Below are 17952 nucleotides of genomic sequence, written 5' to 3' on the forward strand. Positions count from 1 at the left end.
GGGAGGACCTCCTGCCACCATGAAACTGGGAGATCCCTGGACCGTAGGGCCAGTAGGACGGCCTTCCAGACCGTGCCGTTCTCCCTTTCTACTTGCCCGTTCCCCCGGGGGTTGTAGCTGGTCGTCCTGCTTGAGGCTATGCCCTTGCTGAGCAGGAACTGGCGCAGCTCGTCACTCATGAAAGAGGACCACCTGTCGCTGTGGACATATGCGGGGTAACCGAACAGCGTGAAGATGCTGTTCAGGGCTTTAATGACTGTGGCCGCGGTCATGTCGGAGCAGGGAATGGCAAAAGGGAAGCGGGAGTATTCGTCCACTACATTAAGGAAATACGCGTTGCGGTCGGTGGAGGGGAGGGGCCCTTTGAAATCGAGACTGAGGCGTTCAAAGGGGCGGGAAGCCTTAATCAGGTGCGCTCCATCTGGCCTGAAAAAATGCGGTTTGCATTCTGTGCAGATGTGGCAGTCCCTTGTGACTGTACGGACCTCCTCTAAAGACTATGGGAGATTGCGGGACTTGATGAAGTGGTAAAACCAAGTGACCCCCGGGTGGCAGAGGTCCTCGTGGAGGGTTTGGAGGCGGTCAATTTGTGCGTTGGCACATGTGCCGCGGGATAGGGCATCGGACGGCTCGTTCAGCTTTCCGGGCCGGTACAAGATCTCATAGTTGAAGGTGGAGAGCTCGATCCTCCACCTTAAGATCTTGTCATTTTTAATCTTGCCCCGCTGTGCATTATCGAACATGAAGGCTACCGACCGTTGGTCAGTGAGGAGAGTGAATCTCCTGCCGGCCAGGTAATGCCTCCAATGTCGCACAGCTTCCACTATGGCTTGGGCTTCCTTTTCCACTGAGGAGTGGCGGATTTCTGAGGCGTGGAGGGTTCGGGAGAAGAAGGCCACGGGTCTGCCCGCTTGGTTAAGGGTAGCCGCTAGAGCTACGTCGGAGGCGTCGCTCTCGACCTGGAAGGGGAGGGACTCGTCGATGGCGCGCATCGTGGCCTTTGCGATGTCCGCTTTGATGCGGCTGAAGGCCTGGCAAGCCTCTGTCGACAGAGGGAAGGTCGTGGTCTGTATTAGGGGGCAGGCCTTGTCTGCGTACTGGGGGACCCACTGGGCGTAGTACGAAAAGAATCCCAGGCAGCGTTTCAGGGCTTTTGGGCAGTGCGGGAGGGGAAATTCCATGAGTGCGCGCATACGTTCGGGGTCGGGGCCTATTATCCCATTGCGCACTATGTAGCCCAGAATGGCTAGCCGATCGGTGCTAAAAACGCACTTGTCCTCATTGTACGTGAGGTTCAAGGCTTTGGCGGTCTGGAGGAATTTTTGGAGGTTGGCGTCGTGGTCCTGCTGATCGTGGCCGCAGATGGTTACATTGTCGAGATACGGGAACGTGGCCCGTAACCCATGTTGATCAACCATTCGGTCCATCTCCCGTTGGAAGACCGAGACCCCGTTTGTGATGCCAAAAGGGACCCGTAGGAAATGGTATAATCGCCCGTCTGCCTCGAAGGCTGTGTACTTGCGGTCACTTGGGCGGATGGGGAGCTGATGGTAGGCGGACTTGAGGTCCACGGTGGAGAAGACTTTATACTGGGCAATCCGATTGACCATGTCGGATATGCGGGGGAGAGGGTACGCGTCTAGTTGTGTGTACCTGTTGATGGTCTGGCTATAGTCAATGACCATCCTTTGTTTCTCCCCTGTCTTCACTACTACCACCTGCGCTCTCCAGGGACTATTGCTGGCCTGGATTATGCCCTCCTTTAGTAGCCGCTGGACTTCGGAGCGAATGAAGGTCCGGTCCTGGGCGCTGTACCGTCTGCTCCTAGTGGCGACGGGTTTGCAATCCGGGGTGAGGTTCGCGAACAAGGACGGGGGTTGCACCTTGAGGGTGGCGAGGCCGCAGATAGTGAGTGGGGGTATGGGGCCGCCGAATTTAAACGTAAGGCTCTGTAGGTTACATTGGAAATCTAAGCCCAGCAAGGTGGGGGCTCAGAGTTGGGGAAGGACGTTAAGTTTGTAGTTTTTGAATTCCCTCCCCTGTACCGTTAGGGTAACTATGCAGAATCCCTGGATCTGTACGGAGTGGGATCCTGCAGCTTGGCAAATCTTTTGTGCGCTGGGGTAGGTAGTTAAGGAACAGCGTCTTACCGTGTCGGGATGTATAAAACTTTTCGTGCTCCCGGAGTCGACTAGGCATGGCGTCTCGTGGCCGTTAATTAGGACCGTTGTCGTCGTCGTCCGGAGAGTCCGAGGCCGAGCCTGATCGAGCGTAACCGAAGCGAGCCGTGGTTGTAGTAGTGGGGTGGGGTCCGTTGTTGCCGTCCAAGATGGCGTCGGGGATGGACAAAATGGCCGCCCCCATACATCGCACGTGGCTGAGGGGTCACAAGATGGCGTCGGGGTGGACAAAATGGCCGCCCCCATGCGTCGTACAGGTCGGGGGCGGTCCAAGATGGCGGCGCCCCTCCTCCCCTCGTGGTGGTCGGGACCCAAAATGGCGGCGTCTGCGGGTCGCACATGGTGTGCTGGGGGGTCTGGGGAGCGCTAGGACCGCGCAGAGTTCCTTCACTGCGAGCGCCAGGGCCGCGGGCGCTAGGACCGCGCGGAGTTCCTTCACTGCGAGCGCCAGGGCCGCGGGCGCTAGGACCGCGCGGAGCTCCCTCGCCGGGGACAGCGGTGGTCGGGGCCCAAGTCGGCGGTGCCGGCGGGTCAGGCGTGGGGCCGCGAGCGCAAGGAGCACGAGGAGCTCCCTCACCGGGGACAGCGGTGGTCGGGGTCCAGGTAGGTGGCGCCGGCGGGTCAGGCGTGGGGCGCGGGACGGGGGTGAGGGTGGCGTTCGGGACGCGAAAAACCCCTTCCTCTCCGTGGAGAGTGTTGGCCGGCACCCAAATCGGGAGCGCCGGCGGCGGGTCGTACATGGACTGCGGGGAGGGGGGTTAGGGAGCGTAGGCGGCGTGCAGGGCTCCCAGTTCTCCCGGGGCCGCGGTGGTCGGGACCCAGAGCGGCTGCGCCTGCGGGTCGCACATGGCGTGCTGGGGGGGGGGGGGGGGGTTGGGAGGCATAGACTGCTTGTAGGGCTCCCTGTGGCCCCGGGACGGCGGCGACCTCGCGGGATCGGCACACCACCGCATAGTGGCCCTTTTTCCCGCAGCTTTTGCAGATGGCTGCGCGGGCCGGACAGCGTTGTCGGGGGTGCTTCGCCTGGCCGCAGAAATAACAGCGGGCGCCCCCGGTGCGACTCGGCGTTTGGACTGCGCAAGCCTGTGGGGTGTCCGGGGGGGGGGGGGGGGTAGGGGGTTTGCCGCGACGGGTACGTACGGGGCCCAATGGCCTGCCGCGCGGTCGGGGCCGTAGGCGCGGGTATTACGCGCGGCGACGTCTAGGGAGGCTGCTAGGGCCCGTGCCTCTGAGAGTCCTAGCGACTCTTTTTCTAGAAGTCTTTGGCGGATTTGGGAGGATTGCATACCTGCCACAAAAGCGTCGCGCATTAACATGTCCGTATGTTCGTTTGCATTCACCGACGGGCAGCTGCAGGCTCGTCCCAAAATCAGCAGCGCGGCGTAGAACTCGTCCATCGATTCTCCGGGAGCTTGCCGTCTTGTCGCGAGCTGGTAGCGAGCGTAGATTTGGTTAACTGGGCGAACGTAGAGATTTCTCAGTGCTGTGAACGCCGTCTGGAAATAGTCGGTGTCTTCAATGAGGGTGAAAATCTCCGTGCTCACCCTCGAGTGCAGGACCTGCAGTTTTTGTTCGTCTGAGACTCGGCCTGTGGTCGATCTGATGTAGGCCTCGAAGCAAGTCTGCCAGTGTTTGAAGGCTGCTGCCGCATTCACTGCGTGGGGGCTGAACCTCAGGCATTCTGGAATGATCCTGAGCTCCAGTCCTTTTTAGGCACGCTTAATAAATTGTAGCGCACAAAGACTCCGTGAGACGAATAGAGTGAAGTCGATGAGGCTTTATTAAGCGTGTCTGTTCCCCAGCAGCCCGATAGTAAACTGGCCTGCGGGGGAAGGCACCGGCTTCTTATACTTCGCCTTCAGGGCGGAGCTTGAGGTCAACGGCCAACCAGGACCCGGGATCTGTCAGCCAATGACATTAGGGCTTCCAGTCCCACATGACCCCAATACATACTATCACAGTAAGTATGTATGTTCATATGACGGGCAGGACTACCATCACTGAGCCCACAAATTTGAGTGAGCTTTTAACTCTGCGTTAAAATTGGGTCCACAGTTTAACGGAGAGGGATGGTAATTTCAATCTGAAGAATTAAAAAATTATGTTTATCTTTGTGGGAAGTTGCTGAATGCAAATGAGCTGCCACATTTTCAAAATTACAGCAGTAACTACACTTCAAAAGTACAGGCTATAAAGTGCTTCAAGACATCCACTGTTTGTAGAAAGGGTTATGTAAATGCAGGTCTTTGTTTTTCCTTCCTGTGGCAGGGGAATAAATCCGATGGGATTGATTCAAATTTTACAGCTCTGGGAAAGATGGGAATGGAATTGGGAGGCAACAACACATTCAAAGGCTTTGGAAATGAAATGGGATGGTGGTTTGCAAGGACGGTGGGGTCAAAATGATGTTGAAAGAGGAGAGGACTTAAGCTGCAAATTTAGAAGGGAATCTAAACCAAACATCAAAGACTATGAACCCCTTAGAAGTAGATAAAACCTTTAGTGGCAGTCAAACATTTAGAAATCGTTGATCTGAAACTGCCTGTTTAGCAGTCAATAGATTGCAGTGAATTTAGTTATTTTTAGGCTATACTGCTGTTGTCAATGTAAACTGTTGTTTTATGGTTGTCTTTTTGCTGATATATGCCACCTGAAGAGCGATTTTTGTATGTGGAGAAATCTGGTGCTAAACAATTTTATCTATTTATTGTGATTAACTGTACTTGATTTAAGGCACATATCCCTTTTTCAGGTCCAGTGAACCACAGTTTGGATTGCCAGCGAATTGCAGTTAGTAGGGAGGTACCAGAGATCCAAGTTCTCAGGTACCGACCCAATATGCCATGACAATATCTTCTCACCTTTGCACCCGCTACAACACACAGGGATTCAGTGTCTATGCACTTGGAATTCCTCAGACACCTCTCCAACAGTCGATTCAATTTAACTAATAACTCGGACTGCCTGGAAATCAGAAAATTAGAAAATATTATTGCAAAATAACATTTCCAAAATTGGAAAACGATAGATAGTTATTACGCATACAAACAGGAGTAAAGTGATACCTTTCTTACAATATGATACAAATTCTAAGTCACTGAGAAAAAACATAATTGGAGAAGCAAAAGATTGGAGGAGATGAAATTGATCTTTCACAGTTGGCTTTAAACATCAAATTTTCTTTTCCACTAACTTCAAATGGAAAATAAATTTAAAAGGAGTAAAATAGACTGTTGATTCACTGTCGCCCATTTTGCATCACTGCTGGGAACCAATATCGCCCATTTAAAGACCTGTTATATTCACACATTGAAGAATGTGCAGCATTAATCCCTCAACTGTAGACCACATTCAGAGCTCCATATTTTTGAGTGCCCAATTCTTTTTTTCCAATTAAGGGGCAATTTAGCGTGGCCAATCAAGCTACCCTGCACATCTTTGGGTTGTGGGGGTGAGACCCATGCAGGCACGGGGAGAATGTGCAAACCTTGCATGGGCAGTGACCCAGGTCCGGGATCAAACCTGGGTCCATGGCGCCGTGAGGCAGCAGTGCTAACCACTGCGCCACCCTCCATATTTAAAATTCTGATTGATCTACAATGCTTTGTGCAATTCATTCTAGATATATCTATTAAAAATATTTATAAAAATGATCTACACATCAAATGGTATTTCTATGCTGAGGAAACTATTAAATACAATGAACACAGATCAACATTTTTATAATATCTCAAACTCTCTTACCAGTCTACCAGATAAGAGCTCAGTATAACTTTTGATTTTTAAACAGAGGCTCTGTTCTCTTGCGCCAATTTATCTAAATAAAAACACCTGCAAAAAGTAAAATTATTTCAAATATTTAGCGACCAAATCTTCCTTTACAATACTTGCATCTCATCACTATTCTCTTTGAGATGTCAGGCGAAGACCTTTTCAGGCTTTTTGTATTGCTGTCTAGGCTTATCCTTGGGCACTGCAGTGAGGTACCAGAAGCTGCCAACTGGCACAGAGCTACACTCAGTGTCAATAGCCATCTTTAGGAGATATGAGAACAATTTGGTGATGGGACACCGCTTGTCGCTTCCCATTGTATTGTATCTTTATACAGATAACTCCTTCTAATGCCAGTCTAACATAAGTGTTTCCCTTGTACAAGCTATGTACACATGCATACATTTATCGGGAGCAAAAAGAAAAGATGGTGAGTTAACCCTCTCATCACGCCCATCATCAGAAGTAGACTGCAAATAGCAGAACCTAAAAATAGGAGGGGAAAAAGGAAATATAATAAATTGTCATTATCATGGGTTTCTGAAACTGAGATGGTAAGAAGTGACAACGTGGTGGTCTGTGAGCATTAATCATCCAATATATTCCTTATTAAATGGAGAAAGAGGGGAGCTGTGAATATCGGAAAAAGGAAACACTTGGGAAATGGAACACATTTATTTCAGGGACCTCATGTCATCATCAAGCATGCCTAGATCAAGTGAAGCATAACTAGATGCAAAGCAAAGTTGCCACAAGTTTGCCTCAATATTAATTGTGAATTCCCAATTGAGTGACAATTTTTCCATTGCAGAAGTACTCAACTGAATTCAGAAGTCAAAACTCAAGCAGACATGCAGATACTCAAGATGGTTATGCCATTTGAAAACCTTCAGTAATCCAGAATCCACAGACTTTCAGGGGAAGAATTTCAGATTTCCATTACCTTTGGTGTGGAAAAACAATTTCAATTTCCAGAACCAAATTCTAATTTTAGGATTCTGCCCTTTTGTTCCTGAATAAACCCACTAGTCTCATCCCGCTAATATGTTAAACAATTCTATTACATCACCTCTCTGCCATCTGAACTCAAAGGAATACAAAGTTTATAATACCTATCCTCATAATTGGTAGAAATCTAGGGAATCAACACTATATCTTTCAGGGCCAATATCTCGGCTGAAATTCAAATGTCCAAAGTTGAACACAGCATTCCAGACAAGGACTTATCAAGGCTCTGTTCATCAGGAGCATAATTCCAATCCTCTTGAGGGAAGATCAACATTCCATTAGTCTTTTTATTAGTTGTATCTGTGCACATGGACACTTAAACCTCTTTGCTCCTCCGCACCTCCTATGCTCTCATCGAGAAAATATTCTGATTTGTCTTTCTTGAATCCAAAGTAGATGATCCACACTTGTCAACTTGGATCTTCATCTGCCTTGGTTTTGTGGACTGAGTCTATGTCCCTTAATAATATTCTGCTCCAGAAAGTCCCAGCTACAAATTTAGATACACAACTCCCTTTCATCCAACACTGATGGTGAAAAGAACAGATCCCTGGGGAACACCACTATTACATTCATCCAACGAGAGCATTCCCTTTATCCCCACCATCATCGCTGGCCTCCAGGTACCTCTCAATACATCCCCGCACCCTTCCACAGACCCCCTCATCCGCCAATAATCCCACATCCAGTTGCCAGAGTGGGCGCTGCTCCCTCTCCTCTCCTAATTCCAGATCCACCAAGTACGGGGCATGGTCTGAAACGGCTATGGCCGAATACTCCGTTCCTGCCACCTTCGAGATCAGTGCCCTGCTCAAAACGAACAAATCTATTCGGGAGTATACCTTGTGGACATGGGAGAAAAAGGAGAACTCTTTGGCCAACGGCCTAGCAAATCTCCACGGATCCACCCCACCCCCATTTGCTCCATGAACCCCCTGAGCACCTTGGCCGCTGCCGGCCTTCTTCAGGTCCTGGATCTAGACCGATCGAGCCCTGGATCCAGCACAGTGTTGAAGTCCCCCCCCATTACCAGGCTTCCCACCTCCAGGTCCGGGATACGTCCCAGCATCCACTTCATAAATCCCGCGTCATCCCAGTTCGGGGCATATACATTTACCAGCACAACCTCCATTCCCTGCAGTTTGCCACTCACCATCACGTATCTACCCCCGTTGTCCACCTCTATATTCCTAGGCTCGACCGACTCCCGTTTCCCCACCAATATCGCCACCCCCTATATTTATCGCGTCCAGCCCGGAGTGGAACACCTGTCCCACCCTTTCCTTAACCTAACCTGATCCGCCACCTTCAGATTCGTCTCCTGAAGCATGGCCACATCTGCCTTCAGTCTTTTTAAGTGCGAGAACACTCGGGCCCTCTTATTCGGCCCATTTAGGCCTCTCACATTCCACGTGATCAGCCGGATTTGCCCCCTCTTCCCCCCCCCCCCGCCGACTAGCCATCCCCTGTTCTGGGCCAGCCCCCCGCCCGGGTCCCGCGCACCCACCCGTCCCCCAGGCGGCACCCTCCCGTCCCGACCAACTCTTCTCTTGCCAGCTCCCATTCGCTCCCAGCAGCAGCAACCCAGTTGATTCTCTCTCCTCCTCTCTTCCCCCCCCCCCCCGCTAGATCCCCCTCTAGCATGGTTACTCCCCCCATGATGCTTCCGAAAGTCAGCTAACTCTGATTGACCCCGGCTTCCCCCATTCTCTCCTTGACCCCCGTGCGTGGGATTCTTTTCTTTCCTGCGCCTATCTTCCCGCCATCATCTCCCTAGCGCGGGAAAAACCCCGCGCTTTCCTGGATCGGCCCCGCCCCCCATGGCGCAGCTCCCCCATTCCCCATCCCCCCTCTCAGTCCTTTTTTCCCACCGGTGCCCACATTTCTCAGTGTCCCCCCATCAAGAGGAGAAAAAAATCCCCGTCTATAGTCTCGATACTATGAATCTCCCTTCCCAAATTTACATTTCTGTACATCAACCTCGTTGTCTCCCCCCCAACATCAGTCCCTCAATTCTGGTCCAGTTTCTCTTCTTGGATGAAGGTCCATGCCTCATCCGACGTTTCAAAGTAATAGTGCTTGCCCTGGTGCGTGACCCACAATCGCGTCCGGCTGCAGCATCCCAAATTTTATTTTCTTCCTGGAAGCACCGCCTTGGCCCGATTAAAGCTCGCCCTCCTTCTCGCCACCTCCGCGCTCCAGTCCTGATACACTCGTATCACCGCATTCTCCCACCTGCTACTCCGTACCTTCTTGGCCCAGCTCAAGACAGCCTCTCTGTCAGTGAAGCGGTGAAATCTCACCACTATCGCCCTTGGTAGTTCTCCAGCCTTTGGTCTTCTCACAAGGACCCGGTGAGCCCCTTCCACCTCCAGGGGGCCCGAGGGGGCCTCAGCTCCCATTAGCGTGTGGAGCATCGTGCTCACATAAGCCCCAACGTCAGCTCCCTCCATTCCTTCGGGGAGACCCAGAATCCGGAGGTTCTTCCTCCTCGAGCTGTTCTCCAGGACTTCGAGCCTTTCAATACACCTCTTATGTAGCGCCTCATGCGTGTCCGTTTTTACCACTAGGCCCTGTATCTCATCCTCGTTTTCGGCTGCCTTTGCCTTCACCCCACAGAGCTCTATCGCCTGGGCCTTTTGTGTTTCTTTTAGCCCATCGATTGCCAATAACATCGGCGCCAGCACCTCCTTCTTTAGTTGCTCCACACACCGTCGGAGGAATTCCTGCTGGTCCGGGCCCCATGTCGTCTGGGCTCCATCCGCCGCCATCTTGCTTCTTCCTTCTCTTCTCTGCCTCTGCTCCAGAGGATTCTTCGTAATCTGGGAACTACCACCGGTCCTTTCCATTCACACCCGGGGGGACACCTTCCTTAGTCACCCCACACTGGGTTTGGTCCGAAAAAATTTCCGTTGGGGCTCCCGAAAAGAGCCCAAAAGTCCGTTAGAACGGGAGCTGCCGAAACGTGCGGCTTAGCAGTGCATCGCCGCAACCGGAAGCCCCATCTACAATTTCTTAACCTGACCCTCAGGTGGAAGCCGTCAGGATCTGGAGTTCTGTCTGTCTCAAGTTGAATTATTTTGTCCATTATGAACCCATATTAAATCCACTGGGTTCCCCCCTCTGCCCAACTTAATTTTTACATTTCCTTGTATTGCCAACATTCTACCCTCCATCTCCTTTGTTATAGTGGATATAAAAATACTCTTGGATTGCCTAATTTTGCAATATACTGTTGCTCACATCTGTCTTTAATGGGTTAGCAGATTTTCCTCTTAATAAATGCACATCTCTTTGCTTTCAGTCTCAATAGAGGTTAATGTACTGGATTATTAATATGATTCTGAAAGGCAAAACAAAACTCTAATTTAATGAAATTATATCAAATTTCTTTCATTGTATCTTCAGTTAGGTTGGAGATCGTTTCAAAGATGGACTCAAGTTTAAGCTGTCTTTCAAAGAAAAGGTTGTTGCAATCAGTAATCCCAGCTCGGCGCTACGTCCATCACTGTAATTGCTCTTATTTTAACGCACTCTCTTGTCCTTCTGTCCTTCCCTAGTGATGCACAACTGTAGCTCAAGAAACAGCACCTCATCTTTCCATTAGGCGTTTTACAGCGTTCCAGATTGTGAGGAGAGAAACCTTGCATTCTTACCACTGCTTTCATTTTTCTGGACAATAGCTGTTGACAATGATTCAGTGATTGAGATTTATAGCTCCTCGATATCCATTTTTTGTTTCTTTACTTGTCCCGTTATCATCCGCTTTTGCCTCGCACCATCATCCTTTTTGTCATTTAATCTCTCCTTCTTTCCATCCTCTACAACCCCCTTCCCCCAACCCCTTTCTCTATGTGCGTGCAAAAAACAGCGACATCGCTAACTTTTCCATTTCTGGGAAAAGGCCATCAACCTGAAATGACAATTTTGCTTCTCCCTTCACTGATCTGTGGAGTATTCCAAATATTTTCTGTGTTTGTTATAATCACCAATGCACTTTCTATAATGCCTCAAAGCTAATGAACCAAAAATCATCTTCATATAGCTTTTAGTTATACAACAGAAAATTTTGCCCTGGGGGATGTAAAGATAAACAGAAAATATCATGCAATTGGAAGCTTAGAGTCACATTTGCAGACGGGGTGGGGAGGTTGAGTAAGGTGTTCACCCAATCTGCATTCAGATTCAAAAACGTAGGAGACAGCATCATGAGCCTTGAATGCAGTATACAAAATTGAAAGGAGGACAAGTAAATCACTGTTTCACCTGGAAGGAGTGGTTGGGCCCTAGTCAGTGGAAGGGAAATAGATAACACAGAGATGATGTAACACATAGATGACACAAAGCTGGGTGGGAGGGTGAGCTGTGATTTGGACAAGTTGAGTAAGTGAGCAAATGAATGGCAGATGCAGTATAATGTGGATAAATGTGAGGATACCCACTTTGGTAGCAAAAAAACAAAGGCAGATTATTCTCTGAATGAAGATAAATTAAGAGAGGGGAACATGCAACGAGACCTGGATGTCCTTGTACAACAGACGATGAAAGTATGCATGCAGGTGCAGAAGGCAGTAAAGGCGGCAAATGGTATGTTGGTCTTCATGGCGAGAGGATTCAAGTACAGGATCAGGGATGTCTTGCTGCAATTATACAGGGCTTTGGGGAGACTACACCTGGAATAGTGTGTGCCGTTTTGGACTTCTTATCTTAGGAAGGATGTTCTTGCTATAGAGGGAGTGCAGAGAATGTTTGCCAGACTGATTCCTGAGATGTCAGGACTGACATACGAGGAGAGATTGAGTCGGTTAGGATTGTATTAGCTGGAGTTCAGAGGAATGAAGGGGCAATCACATAGAAACCTATAAAAATCTAACAGGACAGACAGGGTAGATGCAGGATGGATGTTCCCAATGGTGGGAGTGTCCAGAACCAGGGTTCATAGTCTAAGGATACTGGGTAAACCTTTTAGAACTGAGGGGAGGAGAAATTCCTTTACCCAGAGAGTGGAGATATGGAATTTGCAACCACAGGAAGCAGTTGAGGCCAAAACATTGTGGGCGGGAATCTCCGTCCGCTGACGCCAGAATCGGGAAATGCGACTGGGCAGAGAATCAGTTTTGACGCTAAAAGCCTGGCGGATGCCGTATTCACGCCAAATCGCAATTCTCCAGTGCCTGGACAGCAGCGTCAATGTGTTCCACTCTGTACATATCGTAAACACCGTTGGCATATCATGAGCAGGCCTGATCTGGTATTCTCCGTGACCTCTGCGATGCTCCGCCTCCACTGCGCCGACGGCGAGGTTCACTTGTGTTTTTAAAAATAGGGAAACAGGCGCCATGGCTGATGAGGGAGAGAGATGGGGTATGGAAAGTGTCCATCACCATAGTTTGCTGACAGTTGTGCCGCTGGCCGGGGCTTCTGCTTGGGCCGGAGAGGGTAGTGGAGGGTGGGATGTGGGTTCAGGTTGGACAGGCATAGAACACATTGCCGCAGTCTGCAAGGCAACCAAGCAGCTGCGCACACCGCTGACTGCCACTGTGAACTTAGGGCCACAGGTCATATGGGTGTCCCCCCAGGCCACCTCCAGGTGCCCACTGGCCCCAGCCGACCCATCAATGGGATGGGCGCGCTCCAGCGCAACCAGTGCCATTTTGTTGGCTGGGGTGAGTGTGTGTGGAGAGTGAAGTCAGTATATGCGGCTGCAGCTCGTCAGCCTCCCGAGTGTCAATCACGGACATGGCAAATCCCACACCATTTCTCATTGGAATAGATTGTGTTCCACGTGGCGCCGATGCTACCTCTCAACGGTTGCTGAATCGGTCCAGGTGCGGCACCTGTTTTGCTGTCATAGAAGTCCACGAATCCTGCCCCGGCATCAACATAGTCTCAGGAATGGTGAATTCCACCATGTATGCTTTCAAAGAGTTAGATAAAGCACATGGGGTTCAAGGGATCAAAGGGAAAGTGGGAACAGGTTACGGAGTTTGATGATCAGCCATGATCATAATGAATGGTGGAGCAGGCTCGAAGGGCCCACGCCTGCTATTATTTTCTATGTTTCTATAATAGGGCACATGCTGCGTCTCCTGCGCTTGCTGAGAAAAAGTAAACGGGATGGGACGGCTAGCAGAGGAAAATTGAAGAGTGAACTAGAATATTGTGGAGGAATGGAAGACTAAAAGGGGAGTGGAAGATGTTTGGTGGTAACTGAAGGTGGTGTACATGGTGAAGGATGGTCCATTGAATATTGGGGTAAAAGATGAGGGCAAGAGAAACACCATGATGTTTCTAGGACGGAGCAGAAGGACAGAAAATAAGATGGCGATGAACATTGGCCCTGGTCACCACAATGGATCCTTGGTGAGGGAAAAGGAAGACATATTCGAAGGACTGATTATTGAAGGATGAATAATCTGAACAGACATATAGGAGACAGAAACTGGGAGAATGTAATACAGAATTGGAGTGGGAAAAAATATAAACAAGCTAGCTCTAGAAATTGATACTGGTCAATAGCATATCCCTAGAAATTACAATTGAGTATTTGAGGAAGGCAAAGGATGAGTCAGATATCGACTATGTGAAGGTGAGGGCACAAGTGGAAATTGGTAGCAAAGCTTAGAGAGAGAGCAGAGAATGGCACCAATACAGTCATCAACGTATCAGAAAAAGTGAGGGACAGGACCAGAGTTGAATGAAACAGAATATTTCACATATCCAATTAAGGGCTGGCATAGCTAGGTCCCATATGGGTTTCAATCAAAACACCATTTATTTGGAAGAAGTGAGTGTGATCAAAGGAGAAGATGTTCAATCATAGAATTATAGAATTTACAGTGCAGATGTACATTTCAATGTAGGTGACTGGCTGGATCTCCAATTAAGGAAGAAGTGGACAGCCCTCAGATAATCCTCATGGCAGTTGTAGATGTAGAGATTGGACATTCACAGTGAAAATGAGGCAGTTAGGGCCAGTAAACTGGCATAGGGTGCTGGAAGAGTCATGGATGTGGGTGGAAAGAGAATGGACAAGGGGAGAAAAAAATAAAGTCAGGATGGGATAAGAATCATTTCTGTGGGGCAAGAATAAGCTGAAATATTGGGTCTACAAGGGTAGTCCTGTTAATGGATCTTCGGAAAGTGGGAGGATTGTATTGTGGAGGGTCTATGAATTTAGAGTCAGAGGAGAGAAAATCTCCAAGGGAATAATAGCCTGTTAAATGATGATTGGGTGATTGGTGGTGGGACCATGATGCAGCTAATTCTTCAGCCTCTCATTTGCCAAATAAGAACAGCATTACACTTGGCAATGAGGGTTTTGACCCAAGAGAACAGAGTGCTGGACATTCAGAGAGAGGGTGGTTGGAATGAGTGAACGGAGTAGAAAAATTAAGAAAGTTGATCTCACTCCAGCAGTTCTCATTGAAAAGATCTAGAGGAGCCGAAAGGCCAGAGAAAGGGGTCCATGGGGTATGAGAATTCTGAAGTTGGGGAAAGGGTCCATGTGCAAGGGAAGACAAAGAAATGGGCATGGAAATGAAGGAAGAACTCATATTCATGCCAAGTTCAAAGTTTATTGAACTGGAGTGAAAGAGGATGAAGCCAAGGTTGTTTTTTGAAGACTGATCATTTGGGGAAGGTCAGTGAGAATATGTTAGATGAAAGCAAGATTCAGTTCAGTTGTGAGCGCCCTGATAGTTAAATGGGATCATTGGCTGATAATTTAAAACTGTTTCTTTGCATTACAATATTTGAATTATCTATTAATTTAAATTATCAGTAACATAGCAAACTAGAAATTAGTGCTAAAAAGTGAATTAACAGGAGTAGCCCTTACCTGACTGTCACACACAGTCAAGGCTCACACATGAATATAGCAATATAGGCTAGATAGCAGATATAAGCAGCCATAAAATCATGCCCCAGCAAGATATCAACTTCTTCAAAACGAAATTATTTTTAAAAAAACGTACCTGGAATGGGTAAATGAGAGCCACACTATTCAAATTAAAATACCATAACATAAAGAAAGGTTCTACAAAATGTTGGAACATTTGGTTTTCAAATAACCAGTTTAAAAACCGCCATGTGTCTGCACACCTAAATATTTCAATCTCGAAGACAAGTGCCACCTCCTTAACCGGGCCAACACAGTGCAGCTATAAAAAGAAAACTGGCCAAAGTCTTCCATCCTTGTTTGTGGCTGGCTGGGATTTTTCAGAGCTGCTGGGAGTGAATGGAGTTTTGGTCGGACACCAAACTTTCCATTCTCACGCGCAGCTGGTCCTACGACCAGAGAATCCTGCACCTGAATTTCACTTCTGGTTTACAATGTATTTTTAGTTACACAATATACATTGAAAGAAAAAGGTATGAACACAGGAAATAATATAAATGCACCAGGCATGGAAAGTATTTACCACCACCGTAAAAGAGAAAATGAACACTTATGGTGTCAAAAAGGAAGCTGGTTGGTTGCTGTAAATTATTTAGAATTGTAATCTTCTAATATTTTCTATGTACAGACTAACCTGCCAGGTTCAAATGCAGGAGAAGCCATTGGAGAGAGTTCCAAATTGAAGAAAATTATTCCTTCTGTAGGCCGACTAGGTTTAGGAGTAACAAGTTCACATGACACTTGTGCAAGGACCCTGAAATGAAAGTTGGAGACAAATTAGGCATCTTTTACTTCAACTCCAGAAAAGAAAAGCAAGATTGCATAATTATGGCTAATATTGGTCATACTACAGTTCCACAAAAGGTGCTGTCTTCTAGATTTAACTTAAACGATGGGCCTTCTACACATTCAGGTGGACACTGAAAAAAAACTTGCTGATTCAATGAGAAGCACAGAGCTTTCTGGGTGTCCTGGTAAAAATAATGGTTCCTAGCAAAAAAACATGAATTTTCTCCATAGATCTTTTGGTCCACCTTTTTTTATCCAATGAAAGGTTTTATTTAGTTGGTTACTGGCTGTGACATCCTTACTAGCATGACCTTTTTTTCCACTGCCCTCCCTGCTTCTTAAAACATTTTTTGTTTCCACACATTGATAGCAGCAATAACAATTCTAGTTAGTTATTCCACTGGCAACCACAGTCTGCCTCTTTACAAGCCCTCCCTTAAACCCAATGCTGCCTCTCAACCACTTTGGATAAGCAATATACAATTTTATGTTGTACATACAATTTATTCTAAGCATTGTCTTGCATCTTTGAATTTGTCTTTGTGTATGTTTCTGCAACATACCTCTTCATTCACCTGAGGAAGGAGCAGTGCTCCGAAAGCTAGGACGGGATTCTCCACTCCCACGCCGAAGTGGCCGCGCCGTCGAGGTTCACGACGGCGCGGAAGGGCCCCGGTCCTGACCGATTCAGGCCCTGACAATGGGCCAGGATCGGGGCCGCGTCATCTACACATGCGCCAACCCGCGCATGCGTGGTTGCCGTCCTCTCTAAGTCCGCCCCGCAAGAAGATGGGGGACGGATCTTGCGGGGCCGCGGAAGGAAGGAGGTCCTCCTTCAGAGAGGACGGCTCGACGATCGGTGGGCACCGATCGCGGGCCACCCCACATTCAAGGTGAAGCCCGGTGCAGGATCCCCCCTCGCCGCCCCCCCCCCCCCCAACGTTCACGCACCGCCCACGACTGCACCGACCAGGTGTGGACAGCGCCGGGGGGGAACCCGCCGTTTTGGCCTGGCCGCTCGGCCCATCCGGACCTCAGAATAGCGGGGGTGCCGGAGAATCACCATTTTGGGTGTCTCCGGCGATTCTCCGTCCTGCGAAACTCGACCGGCTGTTCCCGCCGCTTGGGAGAATCGCGGGAGGGCGTCGGACCGGCGTCCCCGGAAATTTTGGTGGCCCAGTCGATTCTCCCAACCGGCGTGGGAGTGGAGAATCACGCCCTTAGTGTTTGAAACAAACCTGTTGGACTTTAACCTGGTGTTGTAAGACTTACTGTATTCCTGGGGGACAGTTTTGTCATGATATCCACTTCAGCATATCATGGTGCAATCACACACACACTGATGGACAGGCAGTTGGACCAACCAGCACACACATAACATCGCAGCCAATCACCAGTGAGAGCACACGCACTATAAAACAGGGAACACCACAGTTCCCACTATTCTACCAGGAGATAGCTCAGAGCACAGAGCTCACAGCGCGCCACTCAGACATAGACCATGTGCTGAGTGCCTCACTAAGATAGTGGTAGGGCTGGGTCCACGGGTTAGTTGGTGAAGCACGTACCCAAGCCAGCAGTTAGTAGTTGTCGTTGTTAAGACAATAAAACAGAGTTGTACCATCTACAGTCGTGTTGGACCATTTGTCCATCGGAACACCCAACACGAGAAGTTTTGCTTCATAAAGTCCCTACAGTGCTGGAGGCCATTCAGCCCATCGAGTCTGCCCTGCCTCTCCAAAAGAGCACTTTACCTAGGCCCACTCTCCTGCCCTAACCCCGCACATTGATGATGGCCAATCCACCTAGCCTGCAGTTCTTTGGACTTTGGGAGGAAACTGGAGCACCTGGAGGAAACCCACACAGACACTGGGAGAAAGTGCAAGCTTCACACAGTCACCAGAGTTCAGAATTGACCCGAGTCCCTGGCGCTGTGAGGCAGCAGTGCTAACCACTCTGCCATCTTTGGCTTGGCATCTACGCCAATACTTCATTTTCATCGGCTTTCTATGTGGGAATAGCACAGCCCTCATAGGTCTGTTGGTACTTGGCAACCCAGTGGAGAATCAAAAGTAAGTGCTCAGGAAGAGCTGACACTTGAGCCATTGCTGTTGACATCCTTTGAGCAGGAAGGAAATATGGAAGTTGTGCTAAAGTGAGCGATTTTGCAGTGGAAGCTCTTAATGATTTTGCAAAGCTGGTGCATCCTCCAGGAAAGCACAACTTGTTCTTCAACTTTTCCTTCACGAATTCACACGTTGATATTTTATTCATCATTGCCAACAATCCCCAAGTGATGGTTGA

General features: G+C 48.9%; 1 protein-coding gene across 1 annotated transcript in view; it reads right to left on the reverse strand.

The window, feature by feature from the left end:
• Positions 1-17952, reverse strand: part of exosc9 (exosome component 9) — an 85999-nt gene that overhangs the window by 67663 nt on the left and 384 nt on the right. Inside the window, exons 2-3 of the mRNA XM_072497830.1 lie at positions 15494-15613; positions 5042-5144 (exon numbers count right to left, since the gene is read on the reverse strand). Of these exons, the coding sequence (XP_072353931.1) occupies positions 5042-5144; positions 15494-15613 (223 nt within the window). The remainder of the gene's footprint in view (positions 1-5041; positions 5145-15493; positions 15614-17952) is intronic.

Source organism: Scyliorhinus torazame, chromosome 3, assembly GCF_047496885.1.
Source record: "Scyliorhinus torazame isolate Kashiwa2021f chromosome 3, sScyTor2.1, whole genome shotgun sequence".
In the NCBI taxonomy this organism is placed as follows: domain Eukaryota; kingdom Metazoa; phylum Chordata; class Chondrichthyes; order Carcharhiniformes; family Scyliorhinidae; genus Scyliorhinus; species Scyliorhinus torazame.